The 22939-nt window shown below is 38.2% G+C and overlaps 1 protein-coding gene across 1 annotated transcript in view; it reads right to left on the reverse strand.

Moving 5' to 3' along the window:
* Positions 1-22939, reverse strand: part of NEB (nebulin) — a 191705-nt gene that overhangs the window by 26514 nt on the left and 142252 nt on the right. The window contains exons 120-139 of the mRNA XM_039855663.1: positions 21577-21681; positions 20833-20937; positions 20471-20575; positions 18341-18445; positions 18077-18181; positions 17322-17426; positions 16232-16336; positions 14796-14900; positions 12511-12615; positions 12045-12152; positions 9836-9940; positions 8126-8230; positions 7616-7720; positions 6882-6986; positions 6683-6793; positions 5858-5968; positions 5519-5620; positions 5305-5409; positions 876-986; positions 194-298 (exon numbers count right to left, since the gene is read on the reverse strand). Coding sequence (XP_039711597.1) covers positions 194-298; positions 876-986; positions 5305-5409; positions 5519-5620; positions 5858-5968; positions 6683-6793; positions 6882-6986; positions 7616-7720; positions 8126-8230; positions 9836-9940; positions 12045-12152; positions 12511-12615; positions 14796-14900; positions 16232-16336; positions 17322-17426; positions 18077-18181; positions 18341-18445; positions 20471-20575; positions 20833-20937; positions 21577-21681 — 2118 coding nt within the window. The remainder of the gene's footprint in view (positions 1-193; positions 299-875; positions 987-5304; positions 5410-5518; positions 5621-5857; positions 5969-6682; positions 6794-6881; positions 6987-7615; positions 7721-8125; positions 8231-9835; positions 9941-12044; positions 12153-12510; positions 12616-14795; positions 14901-16231; positions 16337-17321; positions 17427-18076; positions 18182-18340; positions 18446-20470; positions 20576-20832; positions 20938-21576; positions 21682-22939) is intronic.

Raw genomic sequence — 22939 nt, forward strand, 5'->3', positions numbered from 1 at the left:
TATTTCGAGAGGTGTTTCAATCAGTGGAGGAGTGGTAGATTAATGTAGTTTCGAAGAGAGCACTGAAACAAGAGAGAGCTTTCTAAAGATCTAGTGTCTCAGTAGCAGAGATGGAGATTCATGTGAGCTCAGAGAAGGAATTTAGTTGCCATGGGTGAAACCAGCTGTTTCTGGAGCAAATGACTGAGCTTACAGAACTGGCGAGTTGGCTTGTATTCAGGACATGATTCATTATTAGAGATTCCTTCATGTCAGTCACAGGTTTGTGAAGTTTCTTCAGGTCGGCCTTATATTTAACCTGCATGTTAAGGAAAAAAAAGAGAATCACATTAATAAGAAATGGAAAACACAAATGGAAACCATTTTAAAGCCATCCTGTAGCAAATGCTGGAGATGGTGATGAAAAATCATTCCTTATTCATGTAGCCAGGAAGTAGAAACAACTCAAGTGTCTTTCACCAGATGAATGGATAAACAGAATGTGGTTTATATATACAATGGAGTATTATTCAGCCATAAAAAGTTCTGATACATACTACAATATGGATAAACTTTGAAAACATTATGCGAAGTGAAATAAGCCAGACAAAAGAAAAGACAAATATTGTGTGATTCCACTTATATGAAATCTCTAATAGGCAAATTCATAGGGACAGAAAGTAGATTAGAGGTTACCAAGGTCTGGGTTGTCAGAGGAATGGGGAGTTGTTTGCTTAATATAGAGTTTCTATTTGGGATGATGAAAAAATTCAGGAAATCGTGGTGGTACTTGAACAAAATCGTGAGTGTAATTAATACTATCGAATTATACACTTAAAAACAGTTCAAATGGCAAATTTAGTGTTATATATTTTACCACAATTAAAAAAACATACCTCACTTGCAAGATTATTAGCATCTTTCATGACTTTGTAGAGCTGGCTGTCTTTTGGATTGTATTTTGGTGTCTTGCCCTTCTCTTTGTCAAAATTTTCTCGGTATTTAACCTAATGACAAATGCAAAAATCCAAATTATTCTTGAACATAAATTAATTTTAAGACTGAGAATGGAGGAAATCTAAATGCAAAAGAATATGCGTTACACACAAAGTGATCATATACTTTATTATTCAAACCAGGACACTTTTAATAGTAAAAGGGGCACTATTAATAATTACATTGGGACAACAATTGAACAAGAATCAGATCCAGTGGTAGAGTATTTGCCTTGCTCAGATTTATATTATCCAGAGTTATAAAAGATAATTACGTCTTTTTAATGCAAAATAAAAATAAGTGGGAAAAGGCTTTAGTCTAAGCTCAGAAAAGTAATCTGATGTATTTGATTTGGAGCATTTTGGCCTTCCTACCTAGCAGAACTTAAAGCAATTTAGGTCTATTGCAAGGAGTTCCAAGAGGGGTTGTGGATGATCAAGCAAAGTGAGAAGTTACAAATCTGTTAAATTAGGGGAATTTATTGTTATTTTAAAATAATACTTTGACTACATCATTTTAATTTTTTAAACTTGACAAAAAATAGCATAGCTTCTGAGTGAAAAAGAACAGATTTGGGGAGTTAATGGCATCTATATGATTTCAGGCTAGAAGAAAGAAATAAGTGAGATACTTTAGAATGATGAAAAAATAAGATTAAATATACTTTTAGGATACATAAAAGTAAGACTAAGTAAAAGACTAAATTATTTCAATTTAATAATAAGCACAACACCTGGCACTAATAGTTGCTCAATAAATGTGATATGATTGAATGAAAGGAAGAGACAGTCATTATGCCTAGTCTAAAATAGCTAAAGAAGATGTTTATTTATAAGAAAATTCAACAGAGTAAGTTGAAAGTGACAGGAACATTTCCTTACTGACAAACAGACTAATGTCTTTGTCAAGAGTGTTCTAAGATTAGGTCTAGAAAGTGAACTCCTCTAGTTATTCACTCTAGGAAGAATGAAAAATGAGCTATCTCTAGATGATAGCCAGCTAAAAAGGCAATATTTGACTCTCCGGGAAACCTAGAATTTCTTTTACTGGTAAAATGAAAGATTCATTCATTCAGAGTTGGCACACCAGGATCCAGTCACCCAGATTTTTCACTCTGTAGACATTTAAAATCGGTACCCCTCATGCTTCATCACTTTACTTTTCTTGCCCACAACTTTACATATCCAGAAAAAGAGACAAAAAAGGAGATCACTCAAATGCTGAGAAGTGTGAAATCTGCCACCCCAGAGAAAAATGCATTCAAAATGTTAGGACTCATTTATTTCGAATAAATCTACAGTGGAATGCATAGAAAAAATGAGCATGCAGAACAGGACTGCGTGATGCAGACTGAGACCGACACAAAGAGGAGGAAGCAGAAACACAACATAATAGGAAAACAAAATGTAAGTAATGCTACTGTGGCTCTTCTCTGAAAAAAATTCATCTTCAAAATAAAGAAATGAAAAGCCTGCTAAAGAAATCAGAGGTGCTGAGCTGGCGTCTGGACCAAAAAGAAACCTTTTCTAAGGGATATAGAAACCTGTAAGACCAAGGTTGACCCCAAGAGCTGTAAAACACAGAAAAGCAAATAAACTAGATGTGTGGAGTCAGACTGAAAAAAAAAAAGTTGCAAAGACCCATCTAGGATGAGGGTAAAATCTGTTTCTTTTACTAGTTAAATTTCTTTCTATCTTTTAGAAATAGCTCATTTCTGAAGGAATATTTATTTAAAGAACAGCAATTTCATTGGTTTCCCTTCAGTTTCTTTTTCTTCTGTTAATATCAGTTCAACCTAAATTTCAGCATTTTAATTTAAAAAAGAAGTTATGCCTTTTTCCACATAAAGGCCCCCAAGCAAATGCAGCCTACACAGCTGCTAATATGAATCTGAGTTCACCCCAAAAAGGGCTTCCTTTTTGATTGGGTTGATTTTCTTAAAGTCTACATTTTGAAAGACAGGAATGTACACCAGGTTCAGGACTCCAGGAATTCTTGAACTAGGCAGTAAGTGTAGTATATTCTTAGTATTGGACTAGCCAGTAAGTACAGTAAAAATATACATGGCATTTTGAAATGGTAAAGCCTTCCCTTTTTTTTAATCATGAAAACTTGAGAGGCAACCATGTAACACCTGTGTTTATAATCCTGTCATGTTCAGATATGGGCTTATCTGGATGCAGTATAGGAATTATTCTTATCAATTATTCTTTCAAATTTAATTGAATTTAAAGGTCTAACATCCGACTATTCAGGGAATTAGTGCTTCTGATGACTAAAGAACAGGCCCAAGAAGTAGAAAATTTTTTGCTATTCTGTTGATTTATAGTATGCATGAACTGAGGGACTGTGTTAAGTACCTGTCTTAAATGTATTAAATTAAACATCAACAGTGGTAATCAGCAGAGGTTTCTTTGTGTGGCTGGAGATGAGATTTTCCATTTGTTTTTATTTCATCTTTTAATTTAATCCGTGTCAGCAACCCAAAATGCATTGGGAGGCCATGCCTAAGTCTAGTCTGTCTTCCTGTTCTGAGTGGCATGTTCCAGAGGGAAAACTTCATGCAGGAAAAGACGGGTGTGTGCAAAAGTATATCCTTTGACAGATTTCCACAGCATTCTACACATTCCAACACAAAATCAACAGAAAGAGTGCAACTTGGTCAGTCCCCTGACCAAGGCCAAGAAAGGTGACAAGAAAAAGAGAAAGACAGAAATCTCGGCTTGCTAATGTTAGTCTTACATCGCTGATGAGTACATTAATTTTCTTAAGATGCCTCATCATAGGAGTGTCATAAGATGCGGCGCCGTGCCCATGTCCTCTCCTTTGGGCTTTGAGGTATTCTGCCTAGAGTGCCAGTAAGACAGCAAAGTCAGAATGGGGAGGGCATACACATAGGTGAAGCCTCGCTGGGCCTGGGGTCACACCATGAAACTGTAAATCTTGAGGCAAGCCTTTCACAGGAAGTAAACCCAAGAAGGTGAACTCAAAAAAAGGATCTGGTCATGTCTCATTCTCCACATCATAGCATTTGCTTAGGATTAGAAATATGATCTTCTAGATTTTAAAAACTAGCAGTCTTCAATGTCAAAGCCATTTCTTTGTTTTAAACTTGATAATGGTATGACCTTGGAAATTTAAAAACATATTAAATTTTCTACATTAAAAAGTTCTTATTACATTTCATTACTCAGAGATTATGCTGTTTTTTTTTTGTTGGCAATTTCATATCTTGGTCTCAAATGCTTATGCAATTCCATTAATTTTTAATAAAAATATTTTGTCCGTGTTTTAAATTAAAAAATCTTTAAAAAATTATATTTACTTGTTGTTAGCCATCTGAACCTCTGTCTCTTCATAAATCCTACTTGTTCTGTCATTGAATATTACTACTTTATATCTTCCAAAAAACTGGAATCCCATGTGTGGTATTGCTGAATGTCATACAATAACCAAATGTATCCCAAACCCATTTTTTCGAACAAATGCTTGAGAGGACAAGCAATGAGGAAGAAGGTAGGACCTCTAACTTGGAGAAGAAATAAGAGATTCTTGAGCTCAAGTCCTGCAGGACTAAAACTTGCTCTCTGAAAGATCTGCTGGTGGATCATGGGGTTCTCTGAGCTAAAGTCTGAAAACCTGTTGTAACTCAGGGGTATTCTAGGTAATTAGTCTAAGAAGAAAAATTAGGTAATGTGGCAATCAGGTTTGGGTAACACACTTCTGAGTCCATCTTCTCAATAATATGAAATGTGCTAGAATAAAACATTTCTCCTGTGCATATCTTGATTAAACACTTATCACCCAAAATTGTACTTATTTATCCATGGACAGCCAGTCTGAGCACATCTATTCAACCCTACTTCCTAGCCCAGGTGTTTTACATGTGTGTTGAGTGAAAGAATAAGGCGACTGCATCTGGTTGGGTTCTAACAGTTAGAATTTCATGACTCTTGCATGTTACAAGATCCCATAGGTGACTTAAGTATGAATCAGGCCCTTGGGATGGAACTCTCAGTGCCTGGGGAGAGGTTCTAAAGAGTCGATGTTTCTGTCACATAAAGATAGTTAAGCATATGGGCACCTAGACAGATGCCTATAAATGGAAAAGTGGAAACCAACAAAGGCCTAGAGATGTTAGAGGGAAACAAGAAAGAAAGTCCTTAGCACCCCTTTTATGATGATACAAGGTTTCAAAGCTTTGTTGTGCTAGGAAAGACCCAATATCTCTTTGGTTGCTAATACTGCACTTTCCTTCTGGGAATCACTTCTTCCTGCAAGGTTTTTAAAATCTCACATTAGAGCTATCTCTTGTCCATCCTACGTTACCTGGCTGCTCAGTTTGGCTGCCTTTTTGGCCATTTCAATGTCTGGACGACCAAGCATGCTTAATCCATGGCTGCCCTCCTTCCGGTGCTTGGCTCTGTACTCCACCTGAATCAGAGGAAACCAAAATGGGACATACATTCCAGGTGGTGGGTGCCGCGTACTACTTGTTGGCAGTGACCACTGGGGACCAGGTACATTTCAACCACACCCTTACCTCACTGGCCTGTTTGGCTGCCTGCGTGGCCTTCTTGATGTCTGGCCGATCGGCCACTGTGGTATAATGCAGGCCTTCTTTGGCATCTTTTTTGTAAATGACCTTTATTGGAAAAAAAAAAAATTGTTTACTCACTTGAGAGATAGGCTACCTTTCCAAAGGCCCTCATTAAGTACTGGGAATCATTTTATTAAAGCCAAACTAACCCTACCGCCATATCTTTTAAACTGCCAGATATAAAAGTTAGGATGACCACTCCCTGGAACTAGCCTGCATGCACTAGTTTGGGCTCCATGGGCCCCACAGGCCTCTGAGAGGGAGCTGAGAGGAGACACTTACATTGCTCTGCTTCTTGGCCACTTCCATGGCATGCATCACGTCTGGCGGCTCCAGCATGATGGAATAGTTGGATTTCCCTTTCTCCTTGACAAACTTCTTTTTGTAATTTGTCTAAAAAGAGCCAGAATTACATTTTTGAGCAGAGGAAGCTGGGAACAGAATTGATTTCCTTGAATAACTGTGAGAAGAGCTCCAGAAAACCCACGGCTCCCCATTCTGGCATCAGCCTGGAACTCGGGTCCCTGATTCATATTCCAGTTCTTCTCTGTCGTTTCTGTCCTGGAACAACACTTGTCCCACATGCCAATCTTTGGAGAACTGACTACAAGGAAATTAAGTTCTTTCATTTACCATTTCTACCGTTTAAAAATATGTAGAAGCATATAGGGCTCATAAAATATAATAACATGATTTTTAAAGCATTACCGATAAGGACATAGTGGGCAGAGATTACCGAGATTCAAAGCGGTGATTTTACTTCGCTAAAATTGTTTAGCAGTTTAATGGTAGGAGAGGTGAGTCTTCATCAGCAGTACTTCCTCCCTTTATTAATGCTGGGTTAATAACATCTTATATTGCTACATAACATGTCCTGGGGCAACACTCACATCCGCTATAGTTGCCATAATTCGAAAGCTAATAAATAATGAGTGGTCCTTTAAAGGATTAAACCGGAGTTCAAAATTTACAGACAGGTATTGACGGTAAGAGTGAAGTTACATAAAGGCAAGTGTCTGTAAGCAAAAGGGCAGTTTGTGGTCTTTTGCTGGATTCTAAGGTAAAGTGGCAGTGCTGCTGCCCAGAGTCCCGGGGCTGGTTACTTACATCACTGACATGCTTGGTCACTTTCTTGACGTGAACAGTGTCCCGCGTCTCTGGCAGTGTTGTGTATGAGCCCTGGGCCAAGTGCTTCTTCACGTAGTCCTTGTATTTGTTCTGAGGGAATCCATAGAGAGCTTGTTAGAGTGTCTGGCTGGGCATTAGCCCCAGATGGAAGAAGGCCATATGGCTGCTGGAGGGTTACCTCAGACACCAGATTGCTGACAGTCTTTGCCAAGAGGATCTGAGGAGTGTCAGGCACGGCATGGCAGCTTCCTCTTTCCTTGACATGTTTCTCTTTGTATTTCAGCTGCAGGGGTGAAAAAAACATATTTTTAGCTCCTCTGGATCTCCTACATATTTTTATTAAGCTCCCAAGTCAATAGAACTGGGAGAAGAGCATTATTGACACAGCAGGAACATTTAACTCAATAGAAGGTTGGATGTTTGGAAATCTTGGAAAATATACAAAAGGGATTTTCTTTATCTCTTGCAAGTTGAGGTTTTAAGAACAATCAGAATGGATTTCGTGATGAATCTTTAAACATACAGCCGTAGTTTAAAGCACTTTCAGGAGGCATTATTATTCCTCTTTTCCAGATGAGGAAACTACAGCATAGAAAGAATATGATTCCATGAAAATGAATTAGTTTTCTTGTAAAATCCAGCCAGGCCTTCAGATTCCCAATTCTTGCTGTGTGAATTATCTTGTGGTGCAGTTATAAATCAAGATCAGTCACCTGGATTTAATAGCTTCTCCCTGCTGCCACCCTGTTCTGGCATGTCACTGGTGTTTGTGGGGGGCAGGGTCACATTTCAGGACCCTCACCTGAGCTCCTACAGCAGCAGCCCTCCTCTGTCTTTTCCTGGGTGCCCCTGGGGACTGTGCTGCTGAAGACAGCCCTGAGTGAGGTTAGGCATCAATGACTGAATACTTACGTCACTTTCTATTAAGGAATTCCTTAGGGCCAGAACCATGTCTTTATCGTCAGTGACAGAAAGCTTGCAACCCTTGAGGAACTCTCGGTCCAGCTTATATTCAAACTGTAATGGAAGAGAGGCAGAGGAAAATCTGGAAGTGTGACAGGCACAGGAGAAAGCCGGCATTTGATTAAGGGGTCCCTTTAAGAGGGCGTGCTACGGGAATGGGGGCAGGGGTTCCTGGCCCCTTATGGCGTACTGGGCTCTTTCTAGGCCCGAGGCCAAGCCCAAGCCCCCTCAGCCTGCTGGCTCCCAGCCCCACGCCTCGGGACTCTGAACCATTTGTCTGGGCCCAGTCACACAAGACTAGAATCTGTGGCCCATTCTGCTTCCTGAGGTTGCCTTTCACACCCCCAAACCCTCCTGTCCTTCTTGGATCTAAGATGAGCGAGGGTTAACACCCACAACAGTGGTTATTATGAACAACTGTCAATATTTTTGGTATCAGGAATATCTTTCTTATCTCACATCACTTTGCTGCAGGGATGACTTGGCAGCCTGGATGAAGTCTGGTCTGTCAGGAATCCACCTCCAGTGGGCTTTGTTGGCTTCATACAACTTCTTGTAGTCCAGCTGTTTTTAACAAGAGGAAAACAAATCACGCCATTCAGTGGGCTGAATTCCTAACTACACATATGGCACAGACGAACTCATCTTGCATTTTAACATGCAACAAATCATGGTTCTTTATGCAAGAGAGAGCCCCAATTAAAATTTCTCTACAATTTATGCAGCTAGTCGGTCACTTAAGAGGTCATCTTGTAGGACCCTTTGGTCTCAAAATAGGGGCTGAGCATTTTAAAGGCCTCTGAGTGAAATGATTCTACAATTTTTCTAACTCTGCCAGTGCAGCTTAATTATCTTCAGAGTCAAGTATTTCTAATTTCTAACTAAGTTCAAGCTTAATTTTTATATATATATATATATATATATATATATATATATATATATATATAACATTTATAGTAAATTATTTTGTGCCATGCTTTATAAATATTAACTCATTTAATCTTTATAACAACTGCATAAAATCGACAGGTGAAAAACCTGCCCAAGGTGAGACAGCTTGTAAAAAGTGGAGCTGGGATTCAAATTCAGGCCATCTGGCTTTGCAGGTGTTTGTGTACTTCCTAGACATTTATCGGAGCTGGAAAACTGGCTGCCCCAGGCCAAATCCGAGGCACAGAAGTGTCTGTAATATAATTTGAGTGTTCTTGGAAGAGCCTTCTCTATCAGACCCATTTCTTTCCTCACTCCTTTTCTCTCTGTATTTTTTGTCAAGGTATAATTTGCACACATAAAAAGTGCACGCATCTATGTATACTATTTGATAAAAATTTCCCCACACTACTGTGAAAATTTTCAAACATATAACCCTTGAGGGGGTTGCAAAAATCTTACAGAGAATGCCCATACACCCACTGCCTGGATTCTACAATGTACATTTTACTTCATTTGCTTGTTCCCACATCCATCCTGCTACCCATCCCTCAATCCACTCTCAGGTCACCGTTAAGCTACTTAACAACCTTTAAAGGCATTTCAGTTTTCTGGCCCTAATAAATACATGTTCTCTCTGGCACTAATGGGCACTAGTTGGGTTATAATGGTTGCATTATATAACCATTTGTATATATTTTTTAAAAGTTCATATTCCTCTAAATGCACCAAAATGTTTCTGTGGTCAAGGCTTTAAGATGCCCCACAACAAAGAAATGAGTCAGCACAGGGAGGTCTGAGCAGGAGGAAGTTCTAGGCCAACTCTTGACAGCATCAAGTGACTGAAACAAATTTTTTTTAATAAGAAGCAGGCTCTAGGTATGTATATGAAGCAGGAGGAGAATACAGAGGGTGAAGAGAATGGAAGATGCTGAGACAATTAGCAAAATACAACTTTCATTTCAGAACTCAATCTACAGTTTCTCAGCCACCTACCATGAGGGCTGAGTGGGTGTAACATCCATGGCATGGGCTAGGCCACCCTTGCTCTTCCCCATTCTCTTTTGTAAGACTCAAAGGCAGCATTTAGATTTCAGCGTCATTACTTATGACCCTGGGGCCTAACTCTTGGACTCACTGGAGCTCGGTTACCTGAAGAGGTGTTTAAAAAGGTCCTTCTGTATGTCCTACAGAAGCTGGTAAATACCCTGTTAGGCTTGGGGAAGTTTCACAACTTACATTGGTGTTGACTTTGTAGGCGTCCTTGGCTGCTTTGATATGAACAGCGTCTGGCTTTATGGTGCAGTTGGACTTATTTCTTTGGTAAACCTCTTTGTATTTCAGCTGTGTGAGGAAACGCAGTGACAAAGTTAATTTTTTTTTTTTTATAGCAGCCTACTAAGCACTTTTTAAAAAACTAGAACTTTAAACCATGACTATAGGACACAATGTTCCTTAGAACAGAATAAATCTGTGTGAATAACGGATGCAGCCATGCAGCCACGCAGCCATGCAGATGTGCACTTTCCTATCTCAGCTCTTAAAATCAGCTCTTCAGGACACACTGAGTATGTTTACCAGTGTTGCCACAGGATTTATGTCCCATGAGCTTGTGCTGAAAGGGCCAGTTACACAGCTACATCCCTGTGTGTTTTATCTTCTCCAAATCAGAAAATTCTAAGTTCACAATATCTTGAAAACTGCTGAAGGAAGAGACGCTTTCCTTTCCCCACTCAGAATGAATGAGTCTTACCCCTCTCTGCCCCCACAGTTCCAGTTCTTATCATGTCTTATAATTATTTGTGTATCTGTCTATTCTTTTCATTAAGCTGAACTCCTTGAGGGCAAAGATTGTGTGTCATTCATCATCTCATTCCTAGTGTCAGGCACATAGAAACCCAATAAAGATTTGATGAATGAATGAACTGATGGATGGATGCAGTCATCACAATCATCACTGCTAGAGCCACATCTACCAAGTTTGGGCATGTGTGGGTTTGAATGGGAGGGAGATGGACAGGGAAGGCTTTGCCTCTGAGGGCCCAATAGGTAGTTTCCCCATCCTGGGCCTGGAAATTCTAGCTTCACTCAATTTTAAACATAAAAGGGCCCTGGAGCCTCTTCGGGGCTTTCTCACTAATTATTACTGAAAGATGCTAGGTTTTAATGTGGTTAAATCTGAAGCGAAACTGTTCTAAGGAAGCCTAGTAGTACTACCAAATTTGCTTGATCATAAGAATTACAATTTTCTGCGCTTAACCATAGATGTAGTAAAGCAGTATCTTCAGGAGAAAAGGCCTAGAAATCCATATTTTTCATCAGCATCTCAGGTTATAGTCAGAAAGTGCAGGGACATAGATGCAGAAATGCTTCATTTTTCTACAGTGAGAGGGGGTGAGATGCTCCACATAAAAGATCTACCTGATAGATGTTTATGAATGCTTGATGTCCGTGTTTGAAGTACCAAAACTTATTTTAACATGAAAAATATGACAAAATATTTTTAAAAGTTCTTCTTCATGTCTGCCTTCATAAACAAGGCACCGAATGCATTTAACACTTTTCACAGCTGCTCACGGTCAACACTGTGAGCACATTTTCTAATCTGCCAAGGAATTCCTGAGCACCGGCCAGAGTCAAGGCTTTGGGGCATTTCGGATGAGCTATTCCACAGTCGCCTTTACTATTCTTTCTGGTACCCATGTAGCCCTAGTGTTCTTTGAAATACTTTATTTTTTTTTTAAACAAAATGATGATAGTTTCCAACCCCAGAATCTAGCTATATGTCTGAAAATTCATGGATATAATTTCTCCTCAAATTCAGTGTGAGAATTTAATGGCTACCTTGTTCCTCTAGATAAAGTTTATAGAGTAGTAATAGAACTTATGGCATATTTCATTTTTCAAAATGGTCTCTACAATATCCATTCCCTACATGCTTTTTCTGCAACGTGACCTTGCCATTCATTCATCCAGAAGTGGCATTTATTTCTTCACCTGTTGAACCTGGGTATCCACTGTGCCCAGTCAAATACAGCAAAAGTGACCCTTGTCACTTCTAGGAGTAGCCCTTAACTTGTCTGGAAGCTTCTACTTCAGCCTCTTGGAACCCACCCACTATGTTATGAAATCTCCAAATCACATGGAAAGGCCCATGGAGGGGTTCCTGTCTATACAACAGCTAAGCTCCCGTCCAGAGCCATTATCAATTGCTAACTAGCTGCATGAGTGAGCCAACCAGATGTCCTGGCCCATCTGAGCCTCAGAAGATCCACTTGGCTATGGCCAGTCAGCTCACAGAATCACAAACAAAAAAAGATGATTGATGTTTTAAGACACTAAGTTTTAGGGAGATTGTTATGCAGAAATAGATAAGTGGACTGGGGTTTGTTATATCACATCAGAGAGGCCAGGATGAGAGGGACTGCAAAACTAATCTGGTACTTACATCACTGACTTCATCTTTGACCTTCCGGACATGTAGCAACATGGGTGTGTCGTGGATTGTGGTATAGCCTCTGGGTTTGGCCTTGTTGTATTCTAATTTATAAAGTATCTAAATGAGATGAAAAAGTAGAAAGACAATGTTATGCATCTCAATTTATAATGTAATGTAAAAATATAAACTCAAAGGGGTTTTAATTTTTGAATGTATATAAAGGAAAGAGAATTCTATAAACTCAACAGGTACTTTTACACTTTCTAAAGCCCCAGCGCCTCTAAAATAGGGTGTCTGCCAATTTGGTTGGAACAGTTCTTTATTGTACAAGAGGAGTCCTGGGCATAGCAGGACATTGCTTCACTCCCACTCAATGGCAGTGGAGTCTTCCACACATTGTGACATCCAAAAGGCCCCACCACATTTGCAAATGCTCCCTGAGTTTGAGAATCCATTCAGTGTTTCCTGTACTTACATCACTGATTTGTTTGTTGACTTTTGTTGTACGCAGGTGTTCTGGAGTGTCCACAACTGAGGTAAATTTGTCCTTAGATTTTTCGTACTTTTTCCTGTACTCTATCTAAATTGTAGAAGAGAAGAACAAGTTAACTCTAGTAAGTAGAAGAGAGAGCTTTACAGAATCTAATTTTCATCTTGAGAGAGTCCTACAGTTTATATAATAGTAGATTATATAAACCACAGATTTGGGGAATGGTGTCATGCTTTCTTTTTAAATCCTCATTGAAAATGTTTAATATAAATCTGTATTTGATAGCAATCAAGAAATGGAGTAGCAAATAATAATAATGATAAAAGCGATATTTTCAATATATTTTATACATGTGGAAATTGAAGCCCAGAAAGGTTAAGAGACTGAGCTAAGGGCACATACAGACTGAATCTCAGAGCCAGGACTAGACTCTTGTTCTCCGAACTCTGACAAGTAATTATTCACTTACAATATGCTGCATCAAATACGTACGATTTCTTAAGGTATGTTTCCAATCAAGATGAAACATATGTAAAATAAAAAATTAGTATATATAATTTAAAGCATTTATCATTTAAAAAAAGACATTCATTTTTTGTAATTTCCAAGCCATGATTTTTCTTTTTTCATGCACATAAGCTGTTTCAAGCAGTACAGATGCAGACAGCACAACAAAATTTCATGCACAACTATTTGATGATCATATCAGGAGACAAAAATAGTGGCAGGCAAGTAGAATATTCATGGGGAGACCTCATCCCTCTCATTTCATGTGTTGATTTGATATCAAACTAAGATGATAAAACAAGTTACTAATACAAAAGATAGATTAAAAAATTTTTGTGTGTGGAAAAATAATGGCATTTTATTAACACTGTATCTAGTAGTTAAGCAATTACCACTTTTTTTTTTTGCTGCTTCAAATTTACTTTTCAGCATATGATGGAAAGGTGGTGGTGTGTGTTTCCATGGACCTTGTAGGAAGGTAATGTTATCAGCAATGTTGTTAACAGGTGTGTGAGAGGACAGATATGCTAAAAATAACCTAGCAAATTCAGCATCCAACTCAAGAGGGGCTGTGAGTATGCATGATATTCAAAGAGCTGTATTGTAATCTTCATCTCCCTAAACGGTAAAGTGGTAGGGACCATTGAATAATGGCCAAATTAGAAAAAACATTAAGTATTCAGGTCTTTCAAAAGCTGCTGAATCTAATTAATATCTTCAATCTCTAAGGAGTTTATTTTAGGGGGGAATATATTGAAAAATGTAAGTTACTGTTACATCCATTTGGAAATTGTTTGAAAAAGTTTCGGTTAATCTTACTAGGAGTTTCAAAGGTGTCAGATGATGTACAGCTGATGGCTGTTGCATCATCACAGTTGGCCACAGCCAGGGTTCATTTACAAGGAACGGATATTTTTATGCAGCTTTATCATGAGAAACCATCTTGAGCAAGGGACGAGGAAGGAAATGAAGGTATGCATAATGTGAATCCGAAGGCTTCTAAATCTCTTCTTCACATCACATCCAAAATTACCTGGCTCCACATGTAACTGTTGTAGAGGGCAGTCAACATATCTGGACGCAGAAGTTCATTACATCCTTGTTTCAGAAGCATCTTGGCACTAGATTTATATTTTCTCTGTTCATGCAAAGAGCAGTGAAGCACAAAAGAGACTTAAGAACATGGCTCTATATCCCAATCACCTCTGAGTGAAGAGATGTAGGCAGACACACTTTATGTGCTCACATATGCGTGTGAATGAAGACACCAAATACATTATAATGCTACATAAAATGATTGCAATACTTGCAGTTGACCATTCATAGTCCTTATGAATGGGGAATGATATAGCTAGTGCCACCAAAATTGCCTTATAGAAAAGAAGACATCATTGGAGTTCGAAAATACAGTAGGGAATTCTGTTTTATTTCCTTCCATTAATTTGTTTCTTTGTTTCTGCTTTTGCAACTCAATTAGCAGTTTACAAATGCAAGTTATAAGCAGGGTCTCCAGAAGAATAAAGGGTAGGAGGACCCAGCTTTTCATCTTCACTACGGCACACGTGAGGACACAGAGCATGGCATGGACTGGCACACTCAAATAGCTCATGGGCTCTTTGGGTGGCTAGACAGATACTTTGAAACAGGACATCCCAATATCATAGGCAGAACCTATGACATCCTTGCAGCAGACAGAACAACATTTCATGAGAAATCTGGAGCACAGTCCTGCCTGGGCCGTCCAAACAGCCCCATCACAGTACCTGACTTATCTGGTTGCCTGCGATCTTAGCCAGCAGATGTCTAGGCTCATCGACTACCAGGTGGTATTTATCTTTCCGCTGCTCATAATCAGCTCTGTATTTTTTCTGCTCAGACATCAGATCAAATTATAGCAAGAGTACAACTTCAAGGCTACACAGAAATGTCTCAAGATAAAAACACTCCAGAGAGCCAGAAATATGTCATTTTGGGAGATGGGCTCCCAAAGCATCCGGGTTAATAAAAACAGGGAGGCAAAGAGAGTCAAGTGAAGGAAGATCTCTTGCAGAAGGCTGGGGCTTGGGATGGATCTGATTTATGACACCAAATTTGGAGTATCTTGTACCTAAACATTTCCCATCTCTTCATATGATGCCATTAGCACTGTTATGTTTTATGGCATCTTAAGTTGTATTTAAAATAAGGTGCTCATAAGCTATAGATCTACTCTCTAAGGCTGTGAGAATCCAAAAGAACATTTATGAACAAATTCTAATAATCTTCTAATGCTAGTTAATTTATTTGATTATAAAAGAGACCTGGAAATCCTTTGTGAATTTGAAAAACAGAAACAAAATATATCAAGACTATATTCTAGGGAGCTACTAACAGTAATTCTTCAGAGTTGTCCAGCCTGGAAATCTACTGAAAATGAATGAAATCAAATTTACAAACAATAAAAATATCAAAAAAGTCACATTAAAATAAATATACCATTGGCTACACATTTTTAAATACATTTTACTAATTTTCTAATTCTGAATTTAAATAAATCTATGGAAAATCCAAAAATAAGAAATTAAATATAAAACCATTTAAACATAAGTTAATTAATATCTCACTTTTTTCAGTCATTTTAAGCTAATTTTAACTTAAATTATTGCAGATAGTTCCAGGAAAAACTGGGTAGAATATATAAAGGAATATTTTGGGTACTAATAAATGGATACTTCTCTGCACCAATGTATGAGTAACAATGGCAAATACGATTGAATGTTGAATTACAACTATCCCCTAGGGGTGACTTCCACCTACTGCATTTCTGTGCCTTAGTAAGGGATCCTAAATCAACCTTGAACTTCTGTGTCTCCCAACTCTGCACAATATCATGTTTAAGGGAGTTGAGCTGATAGTCAACGAAATCCTTTAACTCTTTGCTCTTATCACCCAAAGGGCTGTCTGCCCTTTGCTAGTGCAAACAGAGATGATGGTGGCTGTGGGGCCCTCACACTACTCTGGACAGTCCCTTCACTTGTTCTTATTTGTGCTTTTGGCAGAGTCCATCAGATGGTGACATTATTAGAGTCTTTCCAAATCTTTATCTTGAATCAATAATTAGAATGGCTTTCCTGTCGTTTCATATATCAGGTTATAACCAAATAACTATAAACTTCTTAAAGGGAACCGAATAGGCTTAATTGGATCAGGTCACACGTACCTCATTCATCAATTGAGTCGCATACTTGAAATGCCTATTGATTGGACAATCGGCTTCATACTTGAAATCTGACTTCATCCTTTCAAATACCTCTTTATATTTATACTAGAGAAAATAGAATGCGGTTACTTCAGACTGTGATTATCTTAAGGATGAGACATGCCATTTAACTTATACAATTGTGATAATTCATTCATAGAGCTAACAAGTAATTTTTGAATATGTATTCTATCTCTTAAGGCAATGAAAGATATACTCACCTGGATTTCTTGAAAACTCACCCTAAAATACATGCTTTCATTGAATGTATGACAAATTGATCTATTTTCCAGATTAGGCAAAAATTTCAATCAATTCCTTCTTTGTTTCTCTATATTATAATGATTATTATTTTACTTTGAAAATATTTCTATGTGCACTTGAAGAAATTTTTTAGTCCATTAATTTGAAATATTTTTCCAGGAATTAATCAGATAACCATAATATTTTAGGGCAGGGGTTGGACTAACATCTAGACCACCACCTGTTTTAAAATGGCCCCATAAACTAAGAATGTTTTTTTGCTTGTAATTTTAATGAATTGTAACAAATAATATGTGTCAGAATGAATGGGGCCCACAAAGTCTAAAATATTAACTATCTGGCACTTTTTAGAAAAGTTTGCTGACTCTTGTTTTAGAACTCAAAGAAAGTTAATCCAATTGTTTATTTTTTTTTTTTTTGGAAATAGACAAATGAGGTCATAAAAACAAAAGTATTTGCCTCAAGTCACATATTAAGTTTATGGATTAAAATAATCTCGCTTTATATATGTCAGATCTAAAAAGGTAAATCACCCAGAGACATATTAATAGGGAAAGAATTCTGGAAGAGACATGAGAAGTTTTACTGAGACAACTGTTTATCAGATTAAAATAAATGATGACAATAGTCAGGTCCTGAGTGAACAGTTCAGTATGTACTTTGATTATAGGGTCTAGAAGCAAGAATAGGGGTGGAAATATGAAAAGCTATATCATCAGTGCTAATTCTCTCTGTGGGGACTGGTATATACTGAATGGATGTGGACATTATCCTTGAGTAGAGATACCTTGCTGTAGAGAGTCTTGTTCTTTTCGGCCAAAGTGAAGTCTGGAGTATCATAGGCATAGCAACCAATGCCTTTAAGCCAGGTCAAATCTTCTTTGTACTTTACCTAGGAGAAGAACATTATCAAAGAGTTTAAGATCTCCAAATAGCAGTAGGTTAGGATCAATACAAGTGGAACAAGTAGAACTCTGACCGCTGAGGCATATAGAATAATAAAGTATTAAAACAATTATTTAAAGAAAGTTTCCAATAATATTGCTTTCTGCTCATTTTATGGTGTATTGTATTATATATGGAAATTTTCATTTTTAATACTAATTAAAGCAATTCAGATTTAATAGGCATACTTTCCTAGAAAGTATATCATTAACTTGGCAGCTGTATTTTCATAAAGAGAGCTGAAATTTCTTTCTCAATGAGCATTGTTACATGCCTTAATTGCTTCACGAAGTTGTCTTTTCAATTGATTGAAAATAGGTTATTGCTTAGATGAAGTATCACTTCCAGTCAGGTAATATGATATAATACATTTAGAAGAAAAATTAGGTTTATAAATTGGAATATTTTTTTTCTCTCCAAAATTAAAGGTCACTCATTTAGCAATGAGTTTTATAATTTAAACATCCATACGGAAAACCAAAATTAAGTCAAGTTTTTATGCAGTGTTTGATTAATCAGTTTTTATGCAGTGTTTGATTTCCTTAGCTATGTAGGCATATGAATTTATATGTAAAAATAAAAGATTTCAAGACTCACATCACTGACGGCATCGGTGACTGCCCGGTGGTGGAAATTCTCTGGATGATCGGGAATGGACCTCCAGATTCCCAATTGGCTCATGTAGTTCTCCTTGTATTTCACCTGAGGTAAAAATGCAAAGACAGCTATGAAGCCTGACCCAAAGTTAACATAAAAAAAAATGTACTTGTCTCCTGAGAGCATTAGGAAAGGGATGAAATTAAACAAAAATGATCGTGGGCTAATAAGCCCCACACAAGTAGAAATATATAAGGAACGTACTTTACTGATGTCGTCTGTGACTCTGCGATGATAAACAATATCCAGAGCATCCTTCACAGTGTGGTATTTGCCTTTGGTTTTTTGAAACGTTTCTTTGTAGCGTAGCTGGAAAGAGAAAAAGCATATGGATTAAGAAAAACTATCGAGTTAAGCCTGAACTCTCTTAAGTTTTCTCTCTTAGGTCTTCCCATGAATAAATTTCACATCCTGGAAGAGAAAAAGAACATTAGGAGAAAACTAATAAAATCTGAATAAAGTATAGAGTTTAGTTAATGGTAATATATTAATATTGGTTCATTGGTTGTGCCAAATATATGCTATGGTAATATAAGGTGTTAATGATTGGGGAGAGAGTAGGCTATATGGGAACTCTGTACTATTTTTATAACTTTCTGCAAATATAAAACTACTTAAAAAGTTTGTTTAAATATAAAACAAAACAAAAACTAATTAGGGAAAAAGGAAAAAGCAACAATAACAAACATAACCTTGTTGAGCTCAAGACATACTAACATACACGGAAAGGAGAGAAAGATTTTGCTTCTAAGTCCTGGTATTGAAATGCCTTCTCCATGAAGCAGTCCTAAAATTTTATTTTATTATGATTTTTATCTTTGTGGTATTTCAAGAGACAACAGCTCTGACTTTAACCTACGAATATGTAGAAGATTCATCTCATCTTCACAAGATGGGTGCGTTTCCACACAATCTGTTCCCAACCTTCAACAGGTGTTTTCTTTTTGGATAGCTGAGCAAACACATGATAAAGACGTCTTTCTTTTCTTTGTTTTTCAGATGGATACTCTCATAAGATCACTTAGCTCTATTTGTGGGAAGATGAGCTGAGCTGAATGCTAGATGCCACTCTTGTTACACTGGACTAGTTTAAAGATTAGAGGCATCAGTATTGGTACTGACAAAGCCCCAGGCATGGGGCTGTCCAATGGGGCATAATGAGCTCTGGGGCCAATTCCATAGTGTGGCCAGCCCTCAAAACAGTAGTAATGCAGAATAAGCTTGGTTAAACTTAATATTCAACAGTAATTTTAAAGTGATAGAGATGGGATGTCACAGGAACACTAAAAATATCCCAGAGGATAGATTTTGGGGGCAGCATATAATTTTTTTAACTTATATGTGAAGCAAATTGGCATTGCATCTTTCCAACAAGATGACTCCTCTCAACTCCAAATGAAAATTTGACAAAATTGTTCCAATTTGTTGGACTGTTTCACATTTTTGGGGGAGAGGGTCACTGTAACTCTAGGATGTAACTCTAGGTTACCCTAGGATGCCTTGAAATCCTAGAGCTATGTTGCTAAGTTGAGGGGTCATGAGGTTGCTTGAGCTTTTGGCTGAGTTTAAGTCCCGAAATGTCCAGTCTTAAGGGATCTGGTTCTGGTAATGGGCGCCATGCATTTGCATTTGGGCTCTGAGATACAAAACTGGTAAGGACTTGCCTTGGGTTAATTTCATATCTTTATTAAGAGATAATCTCAGTATGATTAAAGGCAGTCTTGTCCTTGATCATGTGGTATGGGAAGTGAAAGTCTGTCCCTCTTAATTCTAACAAACGTGTCATTAGCATGATTTAGGCACTAAAGCGAAGAAAGGGAATGTTTTCTGAGGCTCATCTAAGAGCTCAGCACTGTGCTATGGATCTTTACACATTATCTTACTTGTTCTAACTTAATGATCACAATTTTTATCCTTATTCCTCATACAAGAAAAGAATCTCAGAAATATTAGGTAAACTATTGAGTCAAGTGACAGCATCAGGATTTGAAACTATGTTTGGCTGGCTCCAAGAACATAATTTTATGGATAAGTAACAATTAGTTGTCAAGTATCCCTAGGAAATGATACCAAAGAATTACAAGAAAGGATCATATTTTTCCCAGAAGAGCAATGAGAAGAACAACAGGCCTTTAGCATCTCTTGGCATTATTCTTAGTTACTTCCCTTAACTACTATTGTTTGTACCTTTTTTCCCGTTTTTGTTTTTTCTCTGATCTATTTTGTGGGCCAGGACTTTGAACTATAGATATGACTGTAATACCTTCTGTTTCTCAGGTAACTCAACCTCAGCTATTCCTATCACAACAGAAGAAAGAAGGAAAGGATGCATACATCACTGGCGTTCCAGTAAGCCTTCTTGGCTCTGATGAGGACCGGCGTATCTGGAACCGGAGTGTACTTGTCCTTCATCTTTTCATATTGAGTCTTGTACTTTTTCTAGGAAATAAAGTTAAAAAAGACAGACAAACTTAAGTTCACGTATTTTTATCCCTCCCGGCTCACAGTCATGTCACGGATCCTGCCTAGAGAAGCAGCGTTATCGTGTTTGATAGGAGAACAGCTCTGCCTTCTGTTCTCGATGCTGCTGAGCGCAATTCACAGAAATGAGCTTTCTGATCAGAGGCAGGCCGTGAAGGTTTTCACAAAGAATTTTTTTCTTTAACCCAGCGCCTTGGTACAAATTCTCAGCTTACCTCACTGACCATGTCCTTCACGTCTCTAGCATGCTTCAAGGCCGTGGTCTGATTTCCAGCATGATGATGGGGTCTCTCTTTGGTGGCAAGTTCAACATATAGATACTAAATAATCAGAATAGGGATCAGATGTTAGAGATAAGACAGTTCTTATTTAGTATTCAGTCTTCTTTATTAATTTTTAACCTTTAAGTGGAGGCTTGTGGCTTCCTGTTGTTGTGCTTTTTTGTTTGCTTATTTGTTTGTTTGTTATATGTGTTTCTGTTCTTTTGTTTCTCTCTGTGTCTCACATTTGGAATGCATATTCACATTCCAGTTGTCTAATGTTCTTACTGCTGGGTATAGTTCATATAATAAAGAATGTCAATAGGAGAACAAGAGGATTCTGACAGAGCCCTCAACATATGTATTTTTTTCTCTTTTTGCCTGAATGTATGAAACGTGGTTGCATTTGTCTGTGGACAATAGATAGGTCCTATGGAAGGCTCGAGAAATTTATTTTTACTACCTGGAGTCCACAGACTACTCATCCAATGACAAAAATTGCATAGCACTTAGAAAAGAAGACATGGCATTACCTGCTCACATAAAACATAACCACAGTTATGATGGCCCGGACAAAAACTACTTCTTGAAATTAATGGGCATGAGAGGCTGCTCCTCACCAAGAGTGACTGGGCACACATAACCATCCCCTGTGACGTCAGCATGGCAGGTTTACGAATTTTTGTTTATTAATCTTACCTGACTCTGAAGCTTCTGCCCTTGCTTGGCTCTTAAGAGATCAGGAGTATCAGGAACAGAAGTAAAGATTGACTTCAGCTTCTTGCCTGTAGCTCTGTACACCAGCTGGATATAAAACAGTCATCACCATCATTTCTGCTTCATTGACATCTTCTCTGCAGATGCCTTTATTGCTTACTTCATAGAAGAAGCAGGGGCCCTCCCACCACAACAATCTCAGTTTCTGCTTAATAAACGAATAATTCGTTTACCTCTCTAGCCCTCATTTTCTTTTTTTCTCTCCTGTCAAAATCGGAGACATTCTGTTGCCTGTCCAGGATTCAAGCCTCACGTTGTGTTCCTTCTCACCTGTTTCTTCCAGGTCCCATTTCCAGCAATTATCCCCTTCCTCTCCATATCTGCGACCTCTTGTTTTTCTAGCCCCCTGTTTTCGTCTGCCAACAGACAAGTCCTTTTCTTCGTTAAGCCTTACCAGACTCTACAGACAGCTTTGCTCCTTCCTTACACATCCAGGCAGACTATGTATTTCTTCTTTTTCTCTCTTGATTAATTTCTTAAGGTGATAGCTTGGCTTCCACCCACCACACCAATGAGGTCACTCTCAATAAGACCACCAAAAACTTTACAACTGCTGAATCCAAGAATGCTTCTCTGTAGCCACTGAAACTGTTGAGCAGTTTCATTCCTGAAAACTCTCTTCCCTGCCTTCCAATCTGCCATTCTCCCCTAGGTGCTCAGGTTGCAGCTTCCATCTCAGATGCCACGGTTCTGCCCTCCCCCTAAAGCTGCTATTTATTAGCTGGAGTCAAGAAGTGGCCCCTTGCACCCCACATATTTTCCTCAAGGGTCCTCATTAGTACCCAAGGCCTCGACCATCAATTTGAGATTGATGACTTCCAAATCTATATATCCAGTATCTTCCCTGAGCTCCAAACCCAAAATTTCAATAACTTCTAAACTTAGGTGACTTATCATGTTCAATGTAGAATTCTTTATATTACTTATATCTCCAGCCCAATCTGCTTCTCCTATTTTCTCTATTTTGCTAACCGGCTCCTTGATCTCTGAGTCACCCAAGCCAGAAACTTGAGGAGTCATCCCACTTTCCTTCTCCTCATTCCCACATCGAGATGGTGGTGAATCCTGGGCTCCTAACTTCCTGATGATTCTTAAATCTGATCCTTCTCATTTCCCTCAGCTGCTGTCCTGGTTCAGTTTCCTATATCATTTCTTCTCTGCACATCCACAAGAGCCTCCTAAACCACTCTCCTGAATCCTCTACTGGATCACTCCACGTGGCTCATCACCTTCCGCAAGTCTGAAAAAGATAATTTTCTTGAAGCGGATTTTAATGCTCAGATCT

This window comes from Pteropus medius, unplaced genomic scaffold (genome assembly GCF_902729225.1).
Source record: "Pteropus medius unplaced genomic scaffold, Ma_sr-lr_union100, whole genome shotgun sequence".
Lineage (NCBI taxonomy): Eukaryota > Metazoa > Chordata > Mammalia > Chiroptera > Pteropodidae > Pteropus > Pteropus medius.